The 26,172-nt window shown below is 42.6% G+C and overlaps 1 protein-coding gene across 3 annotated transcripts in view; it reads right to left on the minus strand.

Moving 5' to 3' along the window:
* The window catches only part of LOC121546784 (beta-catenin-interacting protein 1-like), a 73,840-nt gene that overhangs the window by 41,175 nt on the left and 6,493 nt on the right, over positions 1-26,172 (minus strand). For 2 of the 3 annotated variants that reach the window (XM_041858023.2, XM_041858022.2), the window contains exon 2: positions 776-890. In XM_041858023.2, the coding sequence (XP_041713957.1) occupies positions 776-871 (96 nt within the window). In that variant the 5' untranslated portion in view covers positions 872-890. Of the gene's footprint in view, positions 1-775; positions 891-10,376; positions 10,456-26,172 lie in introns of all 3 variants that reach the window. The other variant, XM_041858021.2, reaches the window with a different exon arrangement.

Raw genomic sequence — 26,172 nt, forward strand, 5'->3', positions numbered from 1 at the left:
AGTGTACCTACATAACATTTCGGGTCTTATGTTACGTGGCGAAAACAGTTTAAATGGGCACACAAATCCTAAATAATAAATGCGATTGGAAAATCATAAGAGTCACCTTATTTTTTCCCAAAACTATTTAGAAATGTTGATCCAATGTCACACATTGACCCTATTATTTATAGAAAGACCCATTTCTACAACAAAATGTATAACACCACCCTACAACAATATTAAAATGTACTTGTGTGTCGAGTGTGTGTGCTAGCGTATGCATGTGTGTGCATCTCTTCAGCCTTTTTTAAAAATCAGATTTTACTGCTTGCATTAAGTACTTGATGTGGAATAGAGTTCCATGTAGTCATGGCGCTGTGTTTTACTGTGCGTTTCCCATAGTCTGTTCTGGACTTGGGGACTGTGAAAAGACCCCTGGTAGCATGTCTTGTGGGGTATGCATGGTTGTCTGAGCTAGTCATTTGAACAGATAGCATGGTGCTTTCAACATGTCACTTGACCATATGACCGGGCAGTAGTTCAGGTGCGACAAAACTAGGGCCTGTAGAACTTGTTTTGTTGATAGCAATGTCAAAAAAGCTAGAGAAGCACTTTATTACAGACAGACCTCTCCCCATCTTAGCTACCGTTGCATCAATATGTTTTGAGCAGTTTAGTCTCCTCAACTTACTAAATTTCCATTCATTCATTACAAGATTTCGTAGAGGTTTAGTGAATGGTTTTTCACAAAGCATATTTAAAACTATAGTTATCCCAGGTCTGGTATACGTACATTTGATCCCATCTTCTTCAGCATGAGCAGGACCCGCACTTTCTGCTGGATGTACATCTCTTCAGGAGACTTCCCCGGGGCTTCCTCGCCGTTCATCCCCCCTGCTCCCGTAGCTCTGAGACACACATAGTCATTTTTTAGAAAGTTAACTTGCACAACGTAACCTGCTACCAGGAGCATAAAAAAAGTGTACTCAATAAAAATAACAACTCCAGCACTCTGGTAATCTTACTGCTTCCAACAATGTAGGGACCAGAATGGAAAATATAGCTGCGAGCAGCAATGAACGGGGTTCACAGGACGACAGAAATGACACAAGATCAGTTATTTTTACGATATATCACATGGTTCGTCTGCATAATTTAAATCTAACATTCATTTGCATGAGAGAAAGTCCACTTGATCAATAGTTATTGCTCTAGTATCCTATGCCACTGGTGCCAAATTACATATATAGTGGCACCAACTGGTCTGGTGTAGCCATCTAAGGTTGCAGTGACTTTATATTCAACAGCTTCTAAGTACATATACATAAGGTATACATTCCAAATGTCATGGCCCCATGTCCATCAGTTCAGTTCTTATAGCCCTGGTGTGATATGGTGACATCTATTGGTGTAGCGTGGCCGACTTTGAATGCATTAACTAATCATTCTCATTTGGGTCTATATACCAAATCTGGAGTCAATCTGATTTATTGTTCATGAGAAGAAGATTTTATAGGTATTTTAAGCATTGGCATATGTGCTAACGTGCAACTATAGGTACAGTGACGGTCATATTTGAATGCAGCAACAATTTTTTCTCAGAACCATTCAAGACTGATGTAATGAGTCTAAATACAAAATTTGTAGTGAATCTGACATATGGTTCATGAGGAGAAGATGATGACTGCAGATGATTTTGAGCAATAGCGTTACATATGCAAATAATAAATCGTTTTTTTAGATATCAATACCAAATTCAGTGCGTTTCATCTTAAGGACATCCATGATAGCGATGACAAGTTTCAAGTTGATAGGCCACTGTGGAGTGGATTTACAGTGGTTTAAAATTGCCACGTAATTTTTTATATTTTTATCATCAATAACTATTTTGACCAATCCCTTATCTTCTCTCAAACTAAGTTAAGACATGTACAGTGGGCCTACATGGTGTTATTTGTACTTATGGATCATGAGAAGCAGTTTTTCAAAAGGTTTTCCCACATTGCCAAGATGGAGGAATATCTATCCTGACGGACCTTATGGGTCCTTGAGGAAAAGTTGTTCAGCATGAGGAAAGACACCTACATAAAACATTTCATGTTTGTAGGTCAAACTGGGCAACGGATATGAGGGTTTAAGTGATACTGTTTATAACAGCACCACCTATAGGCTAATCTTTTATTTTATATACCAAGTTACTCATGGCCTCTAGTTTCTGTGTGCCAAATTAGAAAATAAGTTACAAATCTATGCTTGAGTTATTTGACAATGTAAAACAAAGAAAAACGAATTTTCCACAAACAGGTTTCTATGCCACAACCAATAAGCAGAGCACACCGACCTTGGGCTCTTCAACATTATGGTTTGCCTTTTCAACGCCACAATCTACACAGTTTGGATGCTGTAATTATCTTTTGGACGAACGTGCGAAGGTAGCCTACAGAAGATTTTTGAAGTAGCCTAATCATATTAAAACATTGTGACTGGTTGTGTTTATGCCACACAAAGGTATTACATTTTTAAAAGTTAAAATTACAAATATTTAGGCTATATTGAAGCGTTAGGTTCTAGGTGTGTGAGGAATAGTCGCTCGGATCGGAGGCAGGGATCTAGTTAAGCTTTCCTGAATAACTGGGCCTGCTGGGAGAATATGTGGCCACATTATTCTAGGACGAATTGGGACAGGGGTGTCAAACTCATTCCATTGAGGGCCTAGTGTCTGCTGGTTTTTGGTTTTCTTAATTAAGACCCTGACATCCAGGTAAGGGGAGTTCCTTACTAATCAGTGACCTTAATTCCTCAATCAAGTACAAGGGAGGAGCGAAAACCCACAGACTCTCGGCCCTCCGTGGAATGAGTTTGTCCCATGTTTCATGAGAATAATTTTTTAAATATATTTTTTTAACTTACATACGCACAAAAAGCTTATTTCTCTCATATTTTGTGCACACACGTGTTTACCTTTGTATTTGTATTTATTATGGATCCAAGGCAGCAGCTACTCTTCCTGGGGTCCAGCAAAATGAAGGTGGTTTATACAAATGTGAAAACATTACAATACATTCACAATAGATTTCACAACACATTGTGTGCCCTCAGGCCACTACCACATATCTACAATACAAAATCCATGTGTGCGTGTGTGTATGCATTTGTCAGTACTTGGGTTTGTGTCTCTTCACAGTCCCCGCTGTTCCATAAGGTGTATTTCTATCTTTCCTTTTTTTTTTTTTATCTTGCATCAGTTACTTGATGTGGAATAGAGTTCCATGTGGTCATGGCTTTATGTAGTACTGTGCGCCTCCCATAGTCTGTTCTGGGCATGGGGAATGTGAAGAGACCTCTGGTGGCATGTCTTGTGGGGTATGCATGGGTGTCCAAGCTGTGTGCCAGTAGTTCAAACAGATAGCTCGGTGCATTCAACATGTCAATACCTCTCAAAAATACATGCAATGATGAAGTCAATCTCTTCTCCACATTGAGCCAGGAGAGATTGACATGCATATTATTAATGTTAGCTCTCCGTGTACATCCAAGGGCCAGCCGTGTTGCCCTGTTCTGAGCCAATTGCAATTTGGCACCTCTTTGTGGCACCTGACCACACGACTGAACAGTAGTCCAGGTGCGACAAAACTAGGGCCTGTAGGACCTGCCTTGTTGATAGTGTTTTTAAGAAGGTAGAGCAGCGCTTTATTATGGACAGACTTCTCCCCATCTTAGCTACTGTTGTATCAATATGTTTCGACCATGACAGTTTACAATCCAGGGTTACTCCAAGCATTTTAGTCACCTCAACTTGCTCAATTTCCACATTATTCATTACAAGATTTAGCTGAGGTTTACGGTTTAGTGAATGATTTGTCCTAAATACAATGCTTTTAGTTTTTGAAATATTTACGACTAACTTAATCCTTGCCACCCATTCTGAAACTAACTGCAGCTCTTTGTTAAGTTTTGCAGTCATTTCAGTCACTGTAGTAGCTGACTTGTATAGTGTTGAGTCATCCACATACCATTTCAAGGCTGCGTTGAAACAATGATTTATCAGTGAACCATGCCCTGCTCAGATAATCCCTACCATTATGTCGCTGAGTTGTAATAGTGCTGATGCAAATGTACATTGTCCCAGGGGCGTTGGCAGTCATAATGTAAGTAACCTAATTTTTGTCCCTCTAACTCCCCTGAATGCCTCTGTCAAGCCTACAGCTATTGTATGCAGTAATCATATGCCTATGAATCGGAGTTATACTTTTAGCACAGAGGCAGTTTTCCCAAGTAGGAAGTCCACTGTTTGCAGCTCACCCTGCACTATCAGCTAAAACATACATATCACTGTCATGTCTACCTCCGATAAGTGCTAAAAAAAAAAATAGCCCACATTAACATATGTAGCCTAAGAAACAAGGTTCATGAAATCGATAACTTGCTAGTAACACAAGTCATATACTGACTATCTCTGAAACTCACTTAGATAATACTGTGGTAGCAATACATTGTTTCAACATCTTCAGATGAGACAGGAATGCCAATGGTGGAGGTGATGCCTTGTATGTTAAGAGTCATGCCTCACCTAAAGCCCATTATTGTGGGAAGCTGCTATAGACCACAAAGTGCTAACAGTCAGTATCTGGATAATCCTGTATGTGTCAAATGCTTGATAATGTAAGTGATTTCAACAAAGAGGCATACTACATGGCCAAAGGTATGTGGATACCCCTTCAAATTAGTGTATTCGGCCATTTCAGCCACACCTGTTGCTGACAGGTTATCAAATCGAGCACAAAGCCATGCAATCTCCATAGACAAACACTGGCAGTAAAAATGGCCCATACTGAACAGCTCAGTGACTTCCAAAATGGCACGATCATAGGATGCCACCTTTCCAAAAAGTCGCCAAACATCAGTGCCCGACCTCACTAATGCTCTTGCGGCTGAATGGAAGCAAGTCCCCGGAGCAATGTTCCAACATCTAGTGGAAAGCCTTCCCAGAAGAGTGGAGGCTGTTATAGCAGCAAAGGGGGGGACCAACTCCATATTAATGCCTATGATTTTGGAATGAGATGTTCGACAAGCATGTGTCCACATACTTTTGGTCATGTAGTGTATATTTTCTGGGGGACCTAAATATTGACTGGCTTTCATCAAACTGTAACCAGTGCCTGCAACCTGGTTCAGGTTATCAGTCAACCTACCAGGGTATTTACAAATGGCACAGGAATTAAATCATCCACATGTATTGATCATATCTTTACTAATGCTGCAGAAATCTACTCTAAAGCAGTATTCAAATTCAATCGGCAGTAGTGATCATAATATATACTGAACAAAAATATGAAACACAACATGCAACAATTTCAAAGATTTTATTGACTTACAGATCACAAGGAAATCAGTCAATTTAAATAATTAAATTAGGCCCTAATTTATGGATTTCACGCGACTGGGAATACAGATATGTATCGGTTGGTCACAGATACCCAAAAAAATTAAAAGTAGGGCCATAGATCAGAAAAGTATCTGTTGTGACCACCATTTGCCTCATGCAGTGTGACATCTCCTTCGCATAGAGTTGATCAGGCTGTTGATTGTGGCCTGTGGAATATTGTCCCACTCCTCTCAATGGCTGTGCGAAGTTGCTGGATATTGGCGGAAACTGGAAGACACTGTCGTACGTGTCGATCCAGAGCATCACTACCGCGTTGTCTCCGTGCTGCTGCGCTGTAGTAGCTGACGTATATAGTGTTGAGTCATCCGCATACATAGACACACTGACTTTACTCAAGGCCAGTGGCATGTCATTAGTAAAGATTGAAAAAGGTAAGAGGCCTAGACCGCTACCCTGAGGAATTCCTGATTCTACCTGGATTATGTTGGAGAAGCTTCCATTAAAGAACACCCACTGTGTTCTGTTATCCAATCGCTACAACAAAAAATCTGCTCAGATCCCAACCAATGATTATCAAAAGCTGTGCTATAAATTCTTGGAAAACCCAAAGATTCCTAGATGCCCTTCCAGACTCCCTCCACCTACCCAAGGACATCGGAGTACAAAACTCAGTTAACCACCTAACCGAGGATCTAGATTTAACCTTGCATAATACCTTAGATGCAGTCGCACCTCTAAAATTGTCACAAGAAATTAGCTCCTTGGTACAGAAAATACCTGAGCCCTGAAGCAAGCTTCAAGAAAATTGGAACGGAAATGGCGCTCCACCAAAGTGGAAGTCTTCCGATTAGCTTGGAAAGACAGTACCGTGCAATATCGATGAGCGCTCACTGCTGCTCGATTAGCCTACTTTTCCAACCTGATTGAGGAGAATAAAAACAATCCAACATGTATTTTTGATACTGTCGCAAAGCTAACTAAAAAACAGCACTCCCCAAGAGGATGGCCTTCACTTCAGCAGTGACGAAGTACAGTGAAATGATTTTATTGCAAACTCAAAACAACAACGCAATAATCAATAACAATGCATTACTTGAAAAAAAGCACACAAGAAATAAGAAATACACAAAGTAAGTAATTAAGCATACTATATACAAGAAAGATTTAAAAAGTAAGTTCCAATACCTTTACATGTGCAGGGATACTGGAGTGATGGAGGTAGATATGTATAGGGGTAAGGGGACTAGGCAACAGGATATAAGATAAACAGAGTAGCAGCAGCTTGCATGTGAGTGGGTGTGCGGGTGTGTAGAGTCAGTATAAATGTATGTGTATGTGTGAGTGAGCAAATGCTGGTGTGTGTGTTTGTGTGTGTGTTGGAGTGACAGTGTGTGTGTGTATATGAGTGTGTAGGGCCCTGTGAGTGTGCATAGAGACTGAAATAAAAGGTAAATAAAGATACAAGGTAAACTCTGTCCGTGTAGCTATTTATCAGTCGTATTGCTTGGGGATAGGAGCTGTTCAAGAGCCTGTTGGTGTCAGACTTAATGCACCGGTACCTCTTGCCATGCGGCAGCAGAGAAAATAGTCTATGGCTTGGGTAGTTGGGGTTTTTGACGATTTTCCAGGCCTTCATTTCACACCGCTTGATATAGAGGTCCTGGATGGCAGGGAGCTCGGCCCCAGTGATGTACTGGGCTGTCCACACAACCCTCTGTAGCGCCATGCGATTGAGGGCGGTGCTATTGCCATACCAAGCAGTGATGCAGCCAGTCAATATGCTCTCAATCGTACAGCTGTAGAACCTGTTTATGCCAAACTCAAATCTCCTGAGGGGGAAGAGGCACTGTTGCGCCTTCATGACTGTGCGTGTGTGTTTGGACCATTTTAAGTCTTTAGTGATTTGGACACCGAGGACCTTGAACAATTGACCCACCCAATAAGAGAAATTGGTAAATCCCGCCATCTATCCAATTCTTCCCCAACCTTTTTGAGAAGTGGAGAATAGTTCAGTTGATATGTCTTAATAATTTCAGAAATAATTTGTAATCCCAGATGTGTCATTTTCTCCAAGAAAACGGCTGGTCTAGGATTGGGTTCTGCATAGCTGCCCTGTTAAAAGGCATTATTATACTCTTCGATAGGTTTATTTTATATCGTGAAAAAGTCCCATATTCTTTCAAGATGTCAACTAATGGTCGGAGTGAAATTTCTGGTTTAGTGAGGTAAAGCAAAATGTCATCAGCATATAACGAGACCAGATGTTCTCGCCCACCTATACAGTGGGGAGAACAAGTATTTGATACACTGGATTCACATACAATGTGAATCCAGAAAATCACATTGTATGATTTTTAAGTAATTAATTTGCATTTTATTGCATGACATAAGTATTTGACACATCAGAAAAGCAGAACTTAATATTTGGTACAGAAACCTGTGTTTGCAATTACAGAGATCATACGTTTCCTGTAGGTCTTGACCAGGTTTGCACACACACTGCAGCAGGGATTTTGGCCCACTCCTCCATACAGACCTTCTCCAGATCCTTCAGGTTTCGGGGCTGTCGCTGGGCAATACGGACTATCAGCTCCCTCCAAAGATTTTCTATTGGGTTCAGGACTGGAGACTGGCTAGGCCACTCCAGGACCTTGAGATGCTTCTTACAGAGCCACTCCTTAGTTGCCCTGGCTGTGTGTTTTAGGTCGTTGTCATGCTGGAAGACCCAGCCACGACCCATCTTCAATGCTTTTACTGAGGGAAGGAGGTTGTTGGCCAAGATCTCGCGATACATGGCCCCATCCATCCTCCCCTCAATACGGTGCAGTCGTCCTGTCCCCTTTGCAGAAAAGCATCCCCAAAGAATGATGTTTCCACCTCCATGCTTCACGGTTGGGATGGTGTTCTTGGGGTTGTACTCATCCTTCTTCTTCCTCCAAACACGGCGAGTGGAGTTTAGACCAAAAAGCTATATTTTTGTCTCATCAGAGCACATGACCTTCTCCCATTCCTCCTCTGGATCTTCCAGATGGTCATTGGCAAACTTCAGACGGGCCTGGACATGCGCTGGCTTGAGCAGGGGGACCTTGCGTGCGCTGCAGGATTTTAATCCATGACGGCTTAGTGTGTTACTAATGGTTTTCTTTGAGACTGTGGTCCCAGCTCTCTTCAGGTCATTGACCAGGTCCTGCCGTATAGTTCTGGGCTGATCCTTCACCTTCCTCATGATCATTGATGCCCCACGAGGTGAGACCTTCCATGGAGCCCCAGACCGAGGGTGATTGACCATCTTGAACTTCTTCTATTTTCTAATAATTGCGCCAACAGTTGTTGCCTTCTCACCAAGCTGCTTGCCTATTGTCCTGTAGCCCATCCCAGCCTTGTGCAGGTCTACAATTTTATCCCTGATGTCCTTATACAGCTCTCTGGTCTTAGCCATTGTGGAGAGGTTGGAGTCTGTTTGATTGAGTGTGTGGACGAGTTCAAACAGGTGCAGTTAATATAGGTAATGAGTGGAGAACAGGAGGGCTTCTTAAAGAAAAACTAACAGGTCTGTGAGAGCCGGAATTCTTACTGGTTGGTAGGTGATCAAATACTTATGTCATGCAATAAAATGCAAATTAATTACTTAAAAATCATAGAATGTGATTTTCTGGATTTTTGTTTTAGATTCAGTCTCTCACAGTTGAAGTGTACATATGATAAAAATTACAGACCTCTACATGCTTTGTAAGTATGAAAACCTGCAAAATCGGCAGTGTATCAAATACTTGTTCTCCCCACTGTACATCTTACGAGAACCTGAACTAACCGAAATAATTTGCCCCCTCAGATATGCAAGGAGAGCTTCCCATAAAATTAGGGGGGAGGCAGAGTTGTTATTGCTGCTAAGAAATGTGTCGATATGAGTGTTCAGAAATGTTACAAATGTGGGATTATTTAGTATTTAAGTGCCAAACCACCTTCTTGAGGGTGGTTGTGTTTTACTGACTGGTAATGAAGCCAGCAGGGCAGAATGATCTGACATAGATCTTGGTAAATACTTACACCTAGTAGTTAAACTTCCCTTGCCTGCAGGAATAAGAAATAAGTCGATTATAGAGTAATTTATGGACAGGAGAGTAAAATGAGCATTATTTAACCTTTTGGTTGTGAAATCTCCATGTCTACAAGTCCAAAATCTTTCATTTCTGCTTTTAACATTTTAGATGCCTGTGTGAGGTTGATACTATTAGAGGAAGATCTATCACTGGAAGGTTCCAGTACCAAGTTAAAATCACCTGCCATTAATATCTCTGATGAGGGGCACGTTACCTAAAAAAATATGTCTTGGTAAAATGTAGGATCCTCATGGTTAGGCCCATACACATTCACAATGGTAAAGTGTGCAAAGCTGTCATCAAGGCAAAGGGTGGCTACTTTGAAGAATCTCAAATATATTTTGATTTGTTTGACATCTTTTTGGGTTACTACATGATTCCATGTGTGTTATTTCATCGTTTTGATGTCTTCACTATTATTCCACAATGCAGAAAATAGTAAAAATAAAGAAAAACCCTGGAATGAGTAGGTGTCCAAACTTCTGACTGGTACTGCATGTGCAATTATACTCCTGTTGTAAAGAGAAGCAATGTGCTTAATATTAGGAAAGTTGAGAAATAAATATAGTAGGCCTGGCCTAGAGAAAGCTGATGGGATCCTCCTCTTTTTAATAGAGGCCTTCACTCCGTTTTCTCACGCAATTGCATAGCCTATAGAAATGTTGCTTTCAGTTCAAGGGCTCTCATTAAGTGTTTGATTACATTTTTGATTACATTTGCATTGATGTCAGAGTGGTTAGAGGGACAATAGAGTGCTGAGTACCAGGCGGTTAGCAAGTTAGGTAGGCTACTAATGACCATCAGCAGCATCAGAGCTTGGAGAAGCCTAATTACGTGACTAAACGGTCACGTGGAACTTGACTGCCTTCATGACTCGTAACAACCCTACTCGTGAGGTGGTAAATTACCTTTTAATGACATCAGACCAAGGCTCTGCATCTGTCCCCATGCTCCTAGACCTTAGTGCCGCCTTTGACACCATCTTATCTGTCGGAGAAAGATATCAGTTCGTCTCTGAATGGTTTGTCCTCTGACAAATCAATTGTAAGTGTCGTGTGCCTTAAGGTTAGTTGTAGGAACACTAATGTTTTCAATATATATATAAATAAATAAATAAATAAATAAATGTATGTATGTACAGTTAGGGAAAAAAGTATTGAGCCCCTGCTGATTTTGTATGTTTGCCCACTGACAAAGACATGATCAGTCTATAATTTTAAATGGTAGGTTTATTTGAACAGTGAGAGAAAGAATAACAAAACAAATCCAGAAAAACGCATGTCAAAAATGTTATAAATTGATTTGCATTTTAAATGAGGGAAATAAGTATTTGACCACTCTGCAAAACATGACTTAGTACTTGGTGGCAAAACCCTCGTTGGCAATCACAGAGGTCAGACGTTTCTTGTAGTTGGCCACCAGGTTTGCACACATCTCAGGAGGGATTTTGTTCCACTCCTCTTTGCAGAACTTCTCCAAGTCATTAAGGTTTCGAGGCTGACGTTTGGCAACTCGAACCTTCAGCTCCCTCCACAGAGGGATGGGATTAAGGTCTGGAGACTAGCTAGGCCACTCCAGGACCTTAATATGCTTCTTCTTGAGCCACTCCTTTGTTGCCTTGGCTGTGTGTTTTGAGTCATTGTCATGCTGGAATACCCATCCACGACCAATTTCAATGCCCTGGCTGAGGGAAGGAGGTTCTCACCCAAGATTTGGCGGTACATGGCCCTGTCCATCGTCCCTTTGATGCGGTGAAGTTGTCCTGTTCCCTTAGCAGAAAAACACCCCCAAATCATTATGTTTCTACCTCCATGTTTGACGGTGGGGATGGTGTTCTTGGGGTCATAGGCAGCATTCCTCCTCCTCCAAACACGGCGAGTTGAGTTGATGCCAAAGAGCTCGATTTTGGTCTCATCTGACCACAACACTGTCACCCAGTTCTCCTATGAATCATTCAGATGTTCATTGGCAAACTTCAGACGGCCCTGTATATGTGCTTTCTTGAGCAAGGGGACCTTGCGGGCGCTGCAGGATTTCAGTCCTTCACGGCGTAGTGTGTTACCAATTGTTTTCTTGGTGACTATGGTCCCAGCTGCCTTGAGATCATTAACAATATCCTCTCGTGTAGTTCTGGGCTGATTCCTCACCGTTCTCATGATCATTGCAACTCCACGAGGTGAGATCTTGCATGGAGCCCCAGGCCGAGGGAGATTGACAGTTATTTTGTGTTCCTTCCATTTGCGAATAATCACACCAACTGTTGTCACCTTCTCACCAAGCTGCTTGGCGATGGTCTTGTAGCCCATTCCAGCCTTGTGTAGGTCTACAATCTTGTCCCTGACATCCTTGGAGAGCTCTTTGGTCTTGGCCATGGTGGAGAGTTTGGAATCTGATTGATTGATTGCTTCTGTGGACAGGTGTCTTTTATACAGGTAACAAACTGAGATTAGGAGCACTCCCTTTAAGAGTGTGCTCCAAATCTCAGCTCATTACCTGTATAAAAGACACATGGGAGCCAGAAATCTTTCTGATTGAGAGGGGGTCAAATACTTATTTCCCTCATTCAAATGCAAATCAATTTATAACATTTTTGACATGCGTTTTTCTGGATTTTTTTTATTGTTATTCTGTCTCTCACTGTTCAAATAAACCTACCATTAAAATTATAGACTGATAATTTCTTTGTCAGTGGGCAAACGTACAAAATCAGCAGGGTATCAAAAACTTTTTTCCTTTCACTGTATACACACACACACACACACACACACACACACACACACACACACACACACACACACACACACACACACACACACACACACACACACACACACACACACACACACACACACACACACACACACACACACACACACACACACACACGTTTCTTTATTTTTACTATTTTCTACATTGTACAATAGTAGTGAAGACATCAAAACTATGAAATAACATATGGGATCATGTAGTATCCAACAAAGTGTTAAACAAATAAAAATATATTTTATATGAGTTTCTTCAAAGTAGCCAACTTTGCACACTCCTGGCATTCTCGCAACCAGCTTCATGAGGTAGTCACCTGGAATGCATTTCAATTAACAGGTGTGCCTTGTTAAAAGTTAATTTGTGGAATTTATTTCCGTCTTAATGCGTTTGAGCCAATCAGTTGTGTTGTGACAAGGTAGGGGTGGTATACAGAAGATCGCCCTATTTGGTAAAAGACCAAGTCCATATTATGGCAAGAACAGCTCAAATAAGCAAAGAGAAACGACAGTCCATCATTACTTTAAGACATGAAGGTCAGTCAATCCGGAAAATTTCAAGAACTTTGAAAGTTTCTTCAAGTGCAGTTGCAAAAACCATCAAGCACTATGATGAAACTGGCTCTCATGAGGACCGCCACAGGACAGGAAGACCCAGACTTACGGAGGATAAGTTCATTAGAGTTACCAGCCTCAGAAATTGCAGCCCAAATAAATGCTTCACAGAGTTGAAGTAACAGACGCATCTCAACATCAACTGTTCAGAGGAGACTGTGAATCAGGCCTTCATGGTCTAATTGCTGCAAAGAAACCACTACTAAAGGACACCAATAATAAGAAGAGACTTGCTTTGGCCAAGAAACACGAGCAATGGATATTAGACCAGTGGAAATTTGTCCTTTGGTCTGGAGTGCAAATTGGAGATTTTTGGTTCCAACCGCCGTGTCTTTGTGAGACGCCGTGTGGGTGAACGGATGATCTCTGCATGTGTAGTTCCCACCGTGAAGTACGGAGGAGGTGGTGTTATGATGTGGGGGTGCTTTGCTGGTGACACTGTGATTTATTTAGAATTCAAGGCATACTTAACCAGCATGGCTACCACAGCATTCTGCAGCGATATGCCATCCCATCTGGTTTGGGCTTAGTTGGACTATCATTAGTTTTTCAAAAAGACAAATGACACAACACACATCCAGGCTGTGTAAAGGCTATTTGACCAAGAAGGAGAGTGATGGAGTGCTGATTCAGATGACCTGGCCTCCACAATCCCCCGACCTCAACCCAATTGAGATGGTTTGGGATGAGTTGGACCACAGATTGAAGGAAAAGCAGCCAACAAGTGCTCAGCATATGTGGGAACTCCAAGACAGTTGGAAAAGCATTCCAGGTGAAGCTGCTTAAAAGAATGCCAAGAGTGTGTACTTTGAAGAATCTCAAATATATTTTGATTTGTTTAATACTTTTTTGGTTACTACATGATTCCATATGTAAAAAAATAGTACGAATAAAGAAAAACCCTTGAATGAGTAGGTGTCAAAACTTTTGACTGGTAGTGTGTGTGTGTGTGTGTATATATATTTTTTTACATTTGAGTGATTTAGTAGACGCTCTTATCCAGAGCGACTTACAGTTAGTGAGTGCATAAATTTTTCATACTGGGAATCGAACCCACAATCCTGGCGTTGCAAGTGCCATGCTCTAGCAACTGAGCTACAGGACACACATGGAAAGTATTCAGACCCCTTGACTTTTTCCACATTGTAAATTTTTTTCTCAATCTACAGCGAAAAGGTTCTTAGAAATGTTTGCAAATGTATTAAAAATAAAAAACAGAAATACCTTTTTACATAAGTATTCAGAACCTTTGTTATGAGACTTGAAATTAAGCTCAGGTGCATCCTATATCCATTGATCATACTTGAGCTGTTTCCACAACTTGATTGGAGTCCACCTGTGGTAAATTCAATTGATTGGACAAGATTTGGAATGGCACAAACCTGTCTATATAAGGTCCCACAGTTGACAGTGCATGTCAGAGCAAAAACCAAGCTATGATGTTGAAGGAATTGTCCGTAGAGCTCCGAGACAGGATTGTGTTGAGGCACAGATCTGGGGGAAAGGGTACCAAAAAATGTCTGCAGCATTGAAGGTCCCCAAGAACAAACTGAGCAATCGGGGGAGGGAACCACTCGATTTCATCCCTACGTTATATCGGCATCGAACATGTCACCCTCCCTAGGAGAGGGGGTGACCTCGACAACTTATTGTTCAAACGAGAGGCTGCCTGGATCTTTAATTCTTAAGACCCTTGCTCCCGTCGGTCTCAACGTAGACTTTGATCTGAAGCCATTCTTGTGATTGTGCTATTCATTGAAAATGTTTGTAGGCCTATGTAGCCAAATTGTATTTATGATCAATTTTTTTGTATGTTCTGTTTATCTGTGAATTAACCAATGATATCAGACCACACCCGGCCATGATTACAGACACCTGTGTGTGTTGTTTGAAACTATATAAAACTAGTTACCCGCAGTGTTTGTCACTATACCCTGATGAAGACAGCTTGTCTGTCGAAACGTTGGTTATTCGGTTATAAAATTATTGCATCTGAGCTCCTAGAGTGTGCGGCTCTCCATTAATTTTCACTTTGACGGAGCGCCAGAGTTCCTCTGTGGAGACGGGAGAACCTTCCAGAAGGACAACCATCTCTACAGTACTCCACCAATCAGGCCTTTATGGTAGAGTGTCCAGACGGAAGCCACTCCTCAGTAAAAAGGCACATGACAGCTTGCTTGGATTTTGCCAAAAGGCACCTAAAGACTCTCAGACCATGAGAAACAAGATTCTCTGGTCTGATGAAACCAAAGATTTAACTCTTTGGGCTGAATGCCAAGCGTCACGTCTGGAGGAAACCTAGCACCATCCCTACGGTGAAGCACGGTGGTGGCAGCATCATGCTGTAGGGATGTTTATCAGCGGCAGGGAATGGGAGACTAGTCAGAATCGAGGGAGATCCTTGAGATCCTTGATGAAAACCTGCTCCAGAGCACTCAGGACCTCAGACTGGGGCTAAGATTCACCTTCCAACAGGACAACGGCCCTAAGAACACAGCCAAGACAACGCAGGAGTGGCTTCGGGACAAGTCTCTGAATGTCCTTGAGTGGCCCAGCCAGAGCCCGGACTTGAACATCTCTGGAGAGACCTGAAAATATCTGTGCAGCGACGCTCCCCATCCAACCTGACAGAGCTTGAGAGGATCTGCAGAGAAAAATAGGAGAAATTCCCCAAATACAGGTGTGCCAAGCTTGTAGCGCCATACCCAAGAAGCCTCAAGGCTGTAATCGCTGCCAAAGGTGCTTCAACAAAGTACTGAGTAAAGGGTCTTAATACTTCCTTGACAACAGCTCTGCACTGTGCCTCGAAGCACAATAAGTATGAATGCCCTGACTTCACCGTAAATGCTGCATGGCCAATGACCTCTACTTTTAAACCCATGGATGCCGTTTTTTCATAGCGCCCTTTGTTTTATCACAGGAGACAGTTTTATTACTCACTGTATTCTTTACCAATAGGTTGGATGGACCTCTTTGAAGTCACGTAGATCACATCATTATGCTCTTTTTGTTTACAAAACCCTGACCCACAAGCTTCCGACTTACTGAACATCACAGTTAAGATTTAAACTGACAAGTTAACAAACCCATTCACATTGGTGTCTAGGGAGTTTGGTAAATCAGTCTTTAATTTCCATGCACCTTACCTATTATCTAAAATACACTTTAAAAAATTGGAGGAAGTGGTGCCTCTAGGGCATTTCAGACGGTTGTTAGGGGACCTTTTTACTGAAGAATATGTGTATTTTTTATGATTGTGTTTCGCTTCTCGTGTATTGTTGTGTATAATGTATAGTTTAATGTGTTTACTGTATTTTGATGCTATACAGGGTTCATCTGTATAGCACCAAAGAAAGAATGGCGCTGGAGGAGATGGCTGCAGTTTTACGGCCTCCTGACCAATTGTGTGTGTTTTTTCACGTTATTTGTAAATTATTTTGTATATAATGTTTCTGCCACCGTCTCTTATGACCGAAAAGAGCTTCGGTATATCAGGACAGCGATTACTCACCTCGTACTGGATGAAGATTTTTTTCTTTAACGAGTTGGACGCAAAGGATTTTTCTTACGACAATGCCCAAATCCCCGTCATTCGCTTGAGAAAGAGACAGAGCTATCGGGGACGTAGGTCTGGGTGCCTTGTAAGGATCCGACAGCGAGTGCGTAATCTGCCTCTACCATCAGTCCTATTAGCCAATCTTCAATCATTGGAGAACAAATTGGATGACCTAAGATTACAATCTTTGGATAACAAAATAGACTAAGATCACAGATATCCTACCAAAGGGACATTAAAAACGGTTATATCTTTCACCGAGTCGTGGCTGAACGACGCCATGGATAACATACAGCTGGCGGGATATACGCTGTGTATATTTGTAAACAACAGCTGGTGGACGAAAGCTAATATTAAGGAAGTCTCGAGGTTTTGCTCGTCTGAGGTAGAGTATCTCATTATAAGCTGTAGACCACATTATTTACCAAGAGAGTTTATCTATATTTTTCGTAGCTGTCTATTTACCACCACAAACCGATGTTGGTACTAAGACGGCACTCAATGAGCTGTATAAGGCCATAAGCAAACAGGAAAATGCTCATCCTGAGGCAGCGCTCCTAGTGGCCAAGGACTTTAATGCAGGGAAACTTAAATCAGTTTTCTACCAGCATGTTAAATGTGCAACCAGAGAAAAAATTACAAAAACGAAAGCAGGAAGCACCAGTGACTGGGTCAATAAAGAAGTGGTCAGATGATGCAGATGCTAAGCTATAGGACTGTTTTGCTAGCACAGACTGGAAAATGTTCCCCGATTCTTCCGATGGCATTGAGGAGTACAGTGGTGGTCAAAAATTTTGAGAATGACACAAATACTAATTTTCACAAAGTCTGCTGCCTCAGTTTTTATGATGGCAATTTGCATATACTCCAGAATGTTATGAAGAGTGATCAGATGAATTGCAATTAATTGCAAAGTCCCTCTTTGCCATGAAAATTAACTTAATCCCAAAAAAACATTTCCACTGCATTTCAGCCCTGCCACAAAAGGACCAGCTGACATCATGTCAGTAATTCTCTCGTTAACACAGGTGAGTGTTGACAAGGACAAGGCTGGAGATCACTCTGTCATGCTGATTGAGTTAGAATAACAGACTGGAAGCTTTAAAAGGAGGGTGGTGCTTGAAATCATTGTTCTTCCTCTGTTAACCTTGGTTACCTGCAAGGAAACACGTGCCGTCATCATTACTTTGCACAAAAAGGGCTTCACAGGCAAGGATATTGCTGCTAGTAAGATTGCACCTAAATCAACCATTTATCGGATCATCAAGAACTTCAAGGAGAGAGGTTCAATTGTTGTGAAGAAGGCTTCAGGGCTCCCAAGAAAGTCCAGCAAGCGCCAGGACCATCTCCTAAAGTTGATTCAGCTGCGGGATCGGGGCACCACCAGTGCAGAGCTTGCTCAGGAATGGCAGCAGGCAGGTGTGAGTGCATCTGCATGCACAGTGAGGCGAAGACTTTGAGGATGGCCTGGTGTCAAGAAGGGCAGCGAGGAAGCCACTTCTCTCCAGGAAAAACATCAGGGACAGACTGATATTCTGCAAAAGTTGCAGGGATTGGACCTCGGGGAACAAAACATCGAAACTTTGGCTCCATGGCCAGGAAACTCCCCAGACCTTAATCCCATTGAGAACTTGTGGTCAATCCTCAAGAGGCGGGTGGACAAACAAAAACCCACAAATTCTGACAAACTCCAAGCATTGATTATGCAAGAATGGGCTGCCATCAGTCAGGATGTGGCCCAGACGTTAATTGACAGCATGCCAGGGCGGATAGCAGAGGTCTTGAAATAGAAGGGTCAACACTGCAAATATTGACTCTTTGCATAAACTTAATATAACTGTCAATAAAAGCCTTTGACACTTATGGAATGCTTATAATTATACTTCAGTATAACATAGTAACATCTAACAAAAATATCTAGAAACACAAAGCAAACTTTGTTAATGCCAATACTTGTGTCATTCTCAAAACCTTTGACCACGACTGAACACCACATCAGTCACTGGCTTCATCAATAAGTGCATCGATGCCGTCGTCCCCACAGTGACCGTACGTACATACCCCAACCAGAAGCCATCGATTACAGGCAACATCCGCACTGAGCTAAAGGGTAGAGCTGCCGCTTCAAGGAGCAGGACTATAACCAGGACGCTTATAAGAAATCCCGCTATGCCCTCTGACAAACCATTAAAACAGGCAAAGCGTCAATACAGGACTAAGATTGAATCCTACTACACCAGCTCCCATGCTCGTCGGATGTGGCAGGGCTTGCAAACTATTACAGACTACAAAGGGAAGCACAACCGCGAGCTGCCCCGTGACACGAGCCTACCAGACGAGCTAAATTCATTCTATGCTCGCTTCGAGGCAAGCAACACTGAAGCATGCATGAGAGCATCAGCTGTTCCAGATGACTGTGTGATCACGGTCTCCGTAGCCGATGTGAGTAAGACCATTAAACAGGTCAACATTACGAGGACGTGTACTCCGAGCATGCGCTGACGAACTGGGAAGTGTCTTCACTGACATTGTCAACCTGTCCCTGACTGAGTCTGTTATACCAACATGTTTCAAGCAGACCACAATAGTCCCTGTGCCCAAGAACACTAAGGTAACCTGCCTAAATGACTACCGACCCATAGCACACACGTCTGTAGCCATTAAGTGCTTTGAAAGGCTGGTCATGGCTCACATCAACACCATTATCCCAGAAACCCTAGACCCACTCCAATTTGCATACCGCCCCAATAGATGATGCAATCTCTATTGCACTCCACACTGCCTTTTCCCATCTGGACAAAAGGAACACCTACGTGAGAATGCTATTCATTGACTACAGCTCAGCATTCAACACCATAGTGCCCTCAAAGCTCATCACTAAGCTAAGGATCCTGGGACTAAACACCTCTTTCTGCAACTGGATCATGGACTTCCTGATGGGCTGCCCCCAGGTGGTAAGGGTAGGTAACAACACATCTGCCACACTGATCCTCAACACAGGGGCCCCTCAAGTCCCCTCCTGTCCTCCCTGTTCACCCATGACTGCTTGTCCAGGCAGGACTCCAACACCATCATTAAGTTTGCCGACAACACAACAGTGGTAGGCCTGATCACCGACAACGATGATACAGCCTATAGGGAGGAGGTCAGAGACCTGGCCGTGTGGTGCCAGGATAACAACCTCTCCCTCAACGTGACAAAGACAAAGGAGATGATTGTTGACTACGGGAGAAAGAAGAGGGCTGCGCACGCCCCCATTCTGATCGACGGGGCTGTAGTGGAGCAGGTTGAATGCTTCAAGTTCCTTGGTGTCCACATCACCAACAAACTATCATGGTCCAAACACAGCATCCTGACTGGTTGCATCACAGCCTGGTATGGCAACTGCTCGGCTTCCGACCGCAAGGCACTACAGAGGGTATTGCGTACGGCCCAGTAAATCACTGTGGCCAAGCTTCCTGCCATCCAGGACCTCTATACCAGGCGGTGTCAGAGGAAGGCCCTAAAAATTGTCAAAGACTCCAGCCACCCTAGTCATAGACTGTTCTCTCTGCTACCGCACGGCAAGTGGTCCCGGAGCGCCAAGTCTAGGTCCAAAAGGCTTCTTAACAGCTTATTTCCCCGAGCCATAAGACTCCGGAACAGCTAATCAAATGGCTACCCGGACTAGTTATTTTTTACTTAACACTTATTTTTCTAAAACTGCATTGTTGGTTATGGGATTGTAAGTAAGCATTTCACTGTAAGGTCTACACCTGTTGAATTCGGCGCATGTGACAAATATAATTTGATTTGATCTGGAAGAGAGACCTTGGTCTCAGCATTGACTCCCTGTCAAATTAAAAGGTTAAATAAATAAAAGCTGCATAGAGATTAGTTACAGGTTAAAAGATAGACCAATATTATTTATATAAATAGTGTAGAGAAAATCGGTTTTCCATTAAAACAATGAGAAAAAAAATCACACAATTCCACATCAATTTACAATGCAGAATAATGGTCCTAGTTCGTACAGTACCTGTTAAAAAAATGGGGACACCTACTCATTCAAGGGTTTTTCTTTATTTTTACTAATTTCTACATTGTAGAATAATAGTTGCCATCAAAACTATGAAATAACGTAACAAAAACAGTGTTAAACAAAAAAATATATTTTATATTTGAGATTCTTTAAAATAGCCACCCTTTGCCTTGATGGCATCTTTGCACACTCTTAGCATTCTCTCAACCAGCTTCACCTGGAATGATTTTCCAACAGTCTTGAAGGAGTTCCCACATATGCTGAGCACTCCCACATATGCTGAGCCCGACTCATCCCAAACCATCTCAATTGGGTTGAGGTCAGGGGATTTAGAGGCCAGGTCATCTGATGTAGCACTCCATCACTCTCCTTCTTGGTAAAATAGCCCTTACACACCCTGGAGGTGTGTTGGGTCATTGTCCTGTTGAAAAACAAATGATAGTCCCACTAAGCCCAAACCATATGCTGTGGTAGCAATGCTGGTTAAGTGTGCCTTGAATTCTAAATAAATCACAGACAGTGGCACCAGCAAAGCACCCACACACAATAACACCTCCTCCTCCATGCTTTACGGTGGGAACTACACATGCGGAGATCATCTGTTCACCCACACCGCGACTCAGAAAGACACTGCGGTTGGAACCAAAAATCTCAAATTCGGACTCCAGACTAAAAGGACACATTTCCACCGGTCTAATGTCCATTGCTCGTGTTTCTCGGCACAAGCAGGTCTCTTCTTCTTATTTGTGTCCTTTAGTAGTGGTTTCTTTGCAGCATTCGACCCTGAAGGCCTGATTCACACAGTCTCCTCTGAACAGTTGATGTTGAGATGTGTCTGTTACTTGAACTCTGTGAAGCATTTACTTGGGCTGCAATTTCTGACGCTGGTAACTCGAATGAACTTATCCTCTGCAGCAGAGGTAACTCTGGGTCTTCCATTCCTGTGGCGGTCCTCATGAGAGCCAGTTTCATCATAGCGCTTGATGGTTTTTGCGACTGCACTTGAAGAAACTTTAAAAGTTCTTGAAATATTCCAGACTGACTGACCTTCATGTCTTAAAGTAATGATGGACTGTCGTTTTTCTATGCTTATTTGAGCGGTTCTTGCCATAATATGGACTTGGTCTTTTACCAAATAGGGCTATCTTACGTATACCTTGTCACAACATAACTGATTGGCTCAAACGCATTAAGAAGGAAATAAATTCTACACATTCACTTTTAAGAAGGCACACCTGTTAATTGAAATGCATTCCAAGTGACTACCTCATGAAGCTGGTTGAGAGAATGCCATGAGTGTGCAAAGCTGTCAAGGCAAAGGGTGGCTATTTGAAGAACCTCAAATATAAAATATATTTTGATTTGTTTAACACTTTTTTGGTTACTACATGATTCCATGTGTTATTTCATAGTTTGTCTTCACTATTATTCTACAATGTAAAAAATAGTAAAAAATTAAGAAAAACCCTTGAATGAGTAGGTGTGTCCAAAACTTTGACTGGTAGTGTATACATGACCACTAAATTATATCTACCGCAACCCTTTACAGACATAGAACGCAGCTACAGTAACATGTCCATAGCGACAATTGGTAACAGTAGAATTCTGCTCTGGCATAAAACGTTCTGTATTTTTTCCCAAAGAACAATAACGTTGCTGATTGATGTGCTGCAGTGTTATTTTTTATGGTATTATAGCTAGATGTTTTATTTCTACTAAATGTCTTGGTAAGTCACGGTATTTAATGACCTTTAAAGGTTTTTAGGAGAGATTGGTCTGCGCTCAGGCAGGAAGTGCCAGCAGCTCAAGATTTGATTGACAGTTCTAGTTGCCTAGTGATGGACGCTGGTCCCGCTTCAGAAGCCTCATTCCTTTACAGACAAGTATAAAATGCCCATTCATATCTCCAGAGAAGGTTTCATGTCAGCATTTAGAAATCCTTAGTGTAGCCTACCCTAACAGACAGACAAACAAACGTCGTAACCGAGGCGCTTTCAAGGTGCTACATTCCATTATGTCTGAAAAGGGTAATCGATAGAAGGCTACCGGTAGCCTACTATAATTTTATATTACGAGGCAAAAACGAAGAGTACATCTACATACCGATGACATCGGTGCCATGGATATTCTACACGCAACAGACCGAAGACTGAACACACACTTGCATCCTTAGCGAAGCGACAGAGCAGGCAGGCCAGCGTGAGGGATAGAGGGGGGCAGGCAGAAGCTTGCTCATATGTTTTGGAAATCTGTATCTCGCAATGTCTTGTCTTGCATGCCTTGCAAATTCACCAATGTAGCCTAAAGTTTGCCTCTTCCTCCCTGGTTTTATTTGAATTACACAACTTTCCCAGGCCTTTATAGCCTATAGACTAGAACACATAAAATAATATGTTTTGTGAAAACTGCACTGATTTTAATTAAGTGGAAAAAAACAGTTTTTCAGTTAGGGATTTTTCTTAATGTTAAGGATCCCAACTTCATTTAAAAAATCTTAAAGGTTAAAATGTTCACACCCCTAATGGCCAGGTCTAAAACCAGATTTGTGCTCATTAAGAATAGAATGAGAAGTTTAAAAAAAGTTCTAAACAGTGTTGTTCAGGGACTCCGAGTTACACCAGAGCACGGGGGCTATCGCTGTCGTCATCCATGTGGGATTTAATGACATTAGGATAGCTAGCCCGGAACGTCTGAAACTGGATTTTATAGAATTGATTGGAACTCTGAAGGACTCCAATAAACACCCAATTATTTCATGCCCAGTGCCACCACTGAGTCGTGGCAGCGAAAGATTCAGTAGGTTGCTGGCACTACACAACTGGCTACGAGTCTATTGTAGCTCTGTTGGAGTTACATTTGTGGATAACTTTGACACCTTTTGGAAACAGAAGATGTTCAACAGAGAGGATTTATATTTAGGATCCCCATTAACTGCTGCCAAGGCAGCAGCTACTCTCCCTGGGGTCCAGCAACATTAAGTAAATTATATACCATTTAAAATATTACATGACATTACATTTCATAAACACTTTACCCAATACATTTAGTGTGTTCCCTCAGGCCACTACTCCACTATCACATATTTACAATACAACATCCATGTGTACTTGTGTATAGAGTGCACGTCTTATCATGTGCAAGTGCGTGTCTGTGTGTGTGTCTCATCACAGTCCCCGCTGTTCCATAAGGTGTATTTTTATATAGAAAAAATAATAATCTGGATTCTACTGCTTCCATCAGTTGCCTGATGTGGAATAGAGTTCCATGTAGCCATGGCTCTATGTAGTACTGTGCGCCTCCCATAGTATTTTCTTGACTTGGGGATTGTGAAGAGACCTCAGGTGGCATGTCTTGTGGGGTATGCATGGGTGTCGTTTGACCCCACATGGATTACGACAGCGTCAGCTCCTGATAGAGTTGGAAGAGGAGGGGGGTGTCGCCATATACATATCACTCACTTCTGGTGTCCACATCACCAACGATCTATCATGGTCCAAACACACTAAGACAGTCATGAAGAGGGCACGACAAAGCATATTCCCCCTCAGGAGACTGAAAAGATTTGGCATGGGTACTCAGATCCTCAGAAAGTTCTACAGCTGCACCATCGAGAGCATCCTGACTGGTTGCATCACCGCCTGGCATGGCAACTGCTCTGCCTCCGACCGCAAGGCACTACAGAGGGTAGTGCGTACGGCCCAGTACATCACTGGGGCCAAGCTTCCTGTTATCCAGGACCTCTATACCAGGTGGTGTCAGAGGAAGGCCCTCAAAAATTTAAAAGACTCCAGCCACCCTAGTCATATACTGTTCTCTCTGCTAACGCACGGCAAGCGGTACCGGAGCACCAAGTCTAGGTCCAAAAGGCTTCTCAACAGTTTCTACCCCCAAGCCATAAGACTCCTAAACAGCTAATCATGGCTAACCGGACTATTTGCATTCCCACCCCATCTTTTTACGCTGCTGCTACTCTGTTAATTATTTATGCATAGTCAGTTTAACTCTACCCACATGTACATATTACCTCAACTAGCCGGTGCCCCCGCACATTGACTCTGCACCGGTACCCCCCCTGTATATAGCGTACCCTACTGTTATTTTATTTTACTTCTGCTCTTTTTTTTTCACAACACTTTTTTGTTGTTGTTGTTTTATTTTACTTTTTTATCAAGAAATACATGCATTGTTGGTTAAGGGCTGTAAGTAAGCATTTCAAGGTAATGTCTACACCTGTTGTATTCGGCGCATGTGGCAAATAACATTTGATTTGTCATCATGAAGTGCTTTGAGAGGCTAGTTAAGGATCATATCACCTCTACCTTACCTGATAACCTAGACCCACTGCAATTTGCTTACCGGCCCCAATAGATCCACAGACGATGCAATCGCCATTGCACTGCACACTGCCCTATCCCATCTGGACAAGAGGAATAATTATGTAAGAACGCTGTTCATTGACTACAGCTCAGCAGTCAACACCATAGTACGCTCTCCAAGCTAATCATTAAGCTCGGGGCCCTGGGTCTGAACCACGCCCTGTGCAACTGGGTCCTGGACTTACTGACGGGCCGCCCCCCAGGTGGTGAAGGTAGGAAACAACACCTCCACTTCACTGATCCTCAACACAGGGGCCCCATAAGGGTGCACGCTCAGCCCCCTCCTGTACTCCCTGTTCACCCATGACTGCGTGGCCACGCACGCCTCCAACTCAATCATCAAGTTTGCAGACGACACAACAGTAGTAGGGCTGATTACCAACAATGACGAGACAGCCTACAGGGAGGAGGTGAGGGCTCTGGGAGTGTGGTGCCAAGAAAATTACCTCTCACTCAACGTCAACAAAACAAAGGAGATGATCGTGGACTTCAGGAAACAGCAGAGGGAGCACACCCCTATCCACATCGACAGGACCGCAGTGGAGAAAGTGGAAAGCTTCAAGTTCCTCTGTGTACACATCACTGACGATCTGAAATGGTCCACCCACACAGACAGTGTGGTGAAGGCGAAACAGAGCCTCTTCAACCTCAGGAGGCTGAAGAAATGTGGCTTGGCACCTAAAACCCTCAAACTTTTACAAATGCACAATTGAGAGCATCCTGTCAGGTTGTATCACCGTCTGGTACGGCAACTGCACCGCCCACAACCGCAGGGCTCTCCAGAGGGTGGTGCAGTCTGCCCAACGCATCACTGGGGGCAAACCTCCAGGACACCTACAGCACCCGATGTGCCAAAAAGATCATCAATGACAACAACCACCCAAGCCTCTGCCTGTTCACCCCGCTCATCCAGAAGGCGAGGTCAGTACAGGTGCATCAATAGTAAATGAAAAACAGCTTCTATCTTAAGGCTATCAGACTGTTAAATAGCCATCACTAGGTGGCTTCCACCCGGTTACGTAACCCTGCACCTTAGAGGCTGCTGCCCTATATACATAGACTTGGAATCACTGGCATCTTTAATAATATTTACATATTTTTGCTTTACTCATCTCATATGTATATACTGTATTTTAGTCTATGCCACTCCAACAATGCTCGTCCTAATATTTATATATTTCTTAATTCCATTATTTTATTTTTAGATGTGTGTATTGTTAGGTATTATTGCACTGTTGGAGCTAGAAACAAGCATTTCGCTACACCCGCAATAACATCTGCTAAATATGTGTATGTGAACAAATAAAATGTGATTTGAAATGTGTCTTTAACCATCACCACCTCTGTTCCTAACCAATTTGAACGTCTAGTCCT

This window comes from Coregonus clupeaformis, chromosome 30 (genome assembly GCF_020615455.1).
Source record: "Coregonus clupeaformis isolate EN_2021a chromosome 30, ASM2061545v1, whole genome shotgun sequence".
Lineage (NCBI taxonomy): Eukaryota > Metazoa > Chordata > Actinopteri > Salmoniformes > Salmonidae > Coregonus > Coregonus clupeaformis.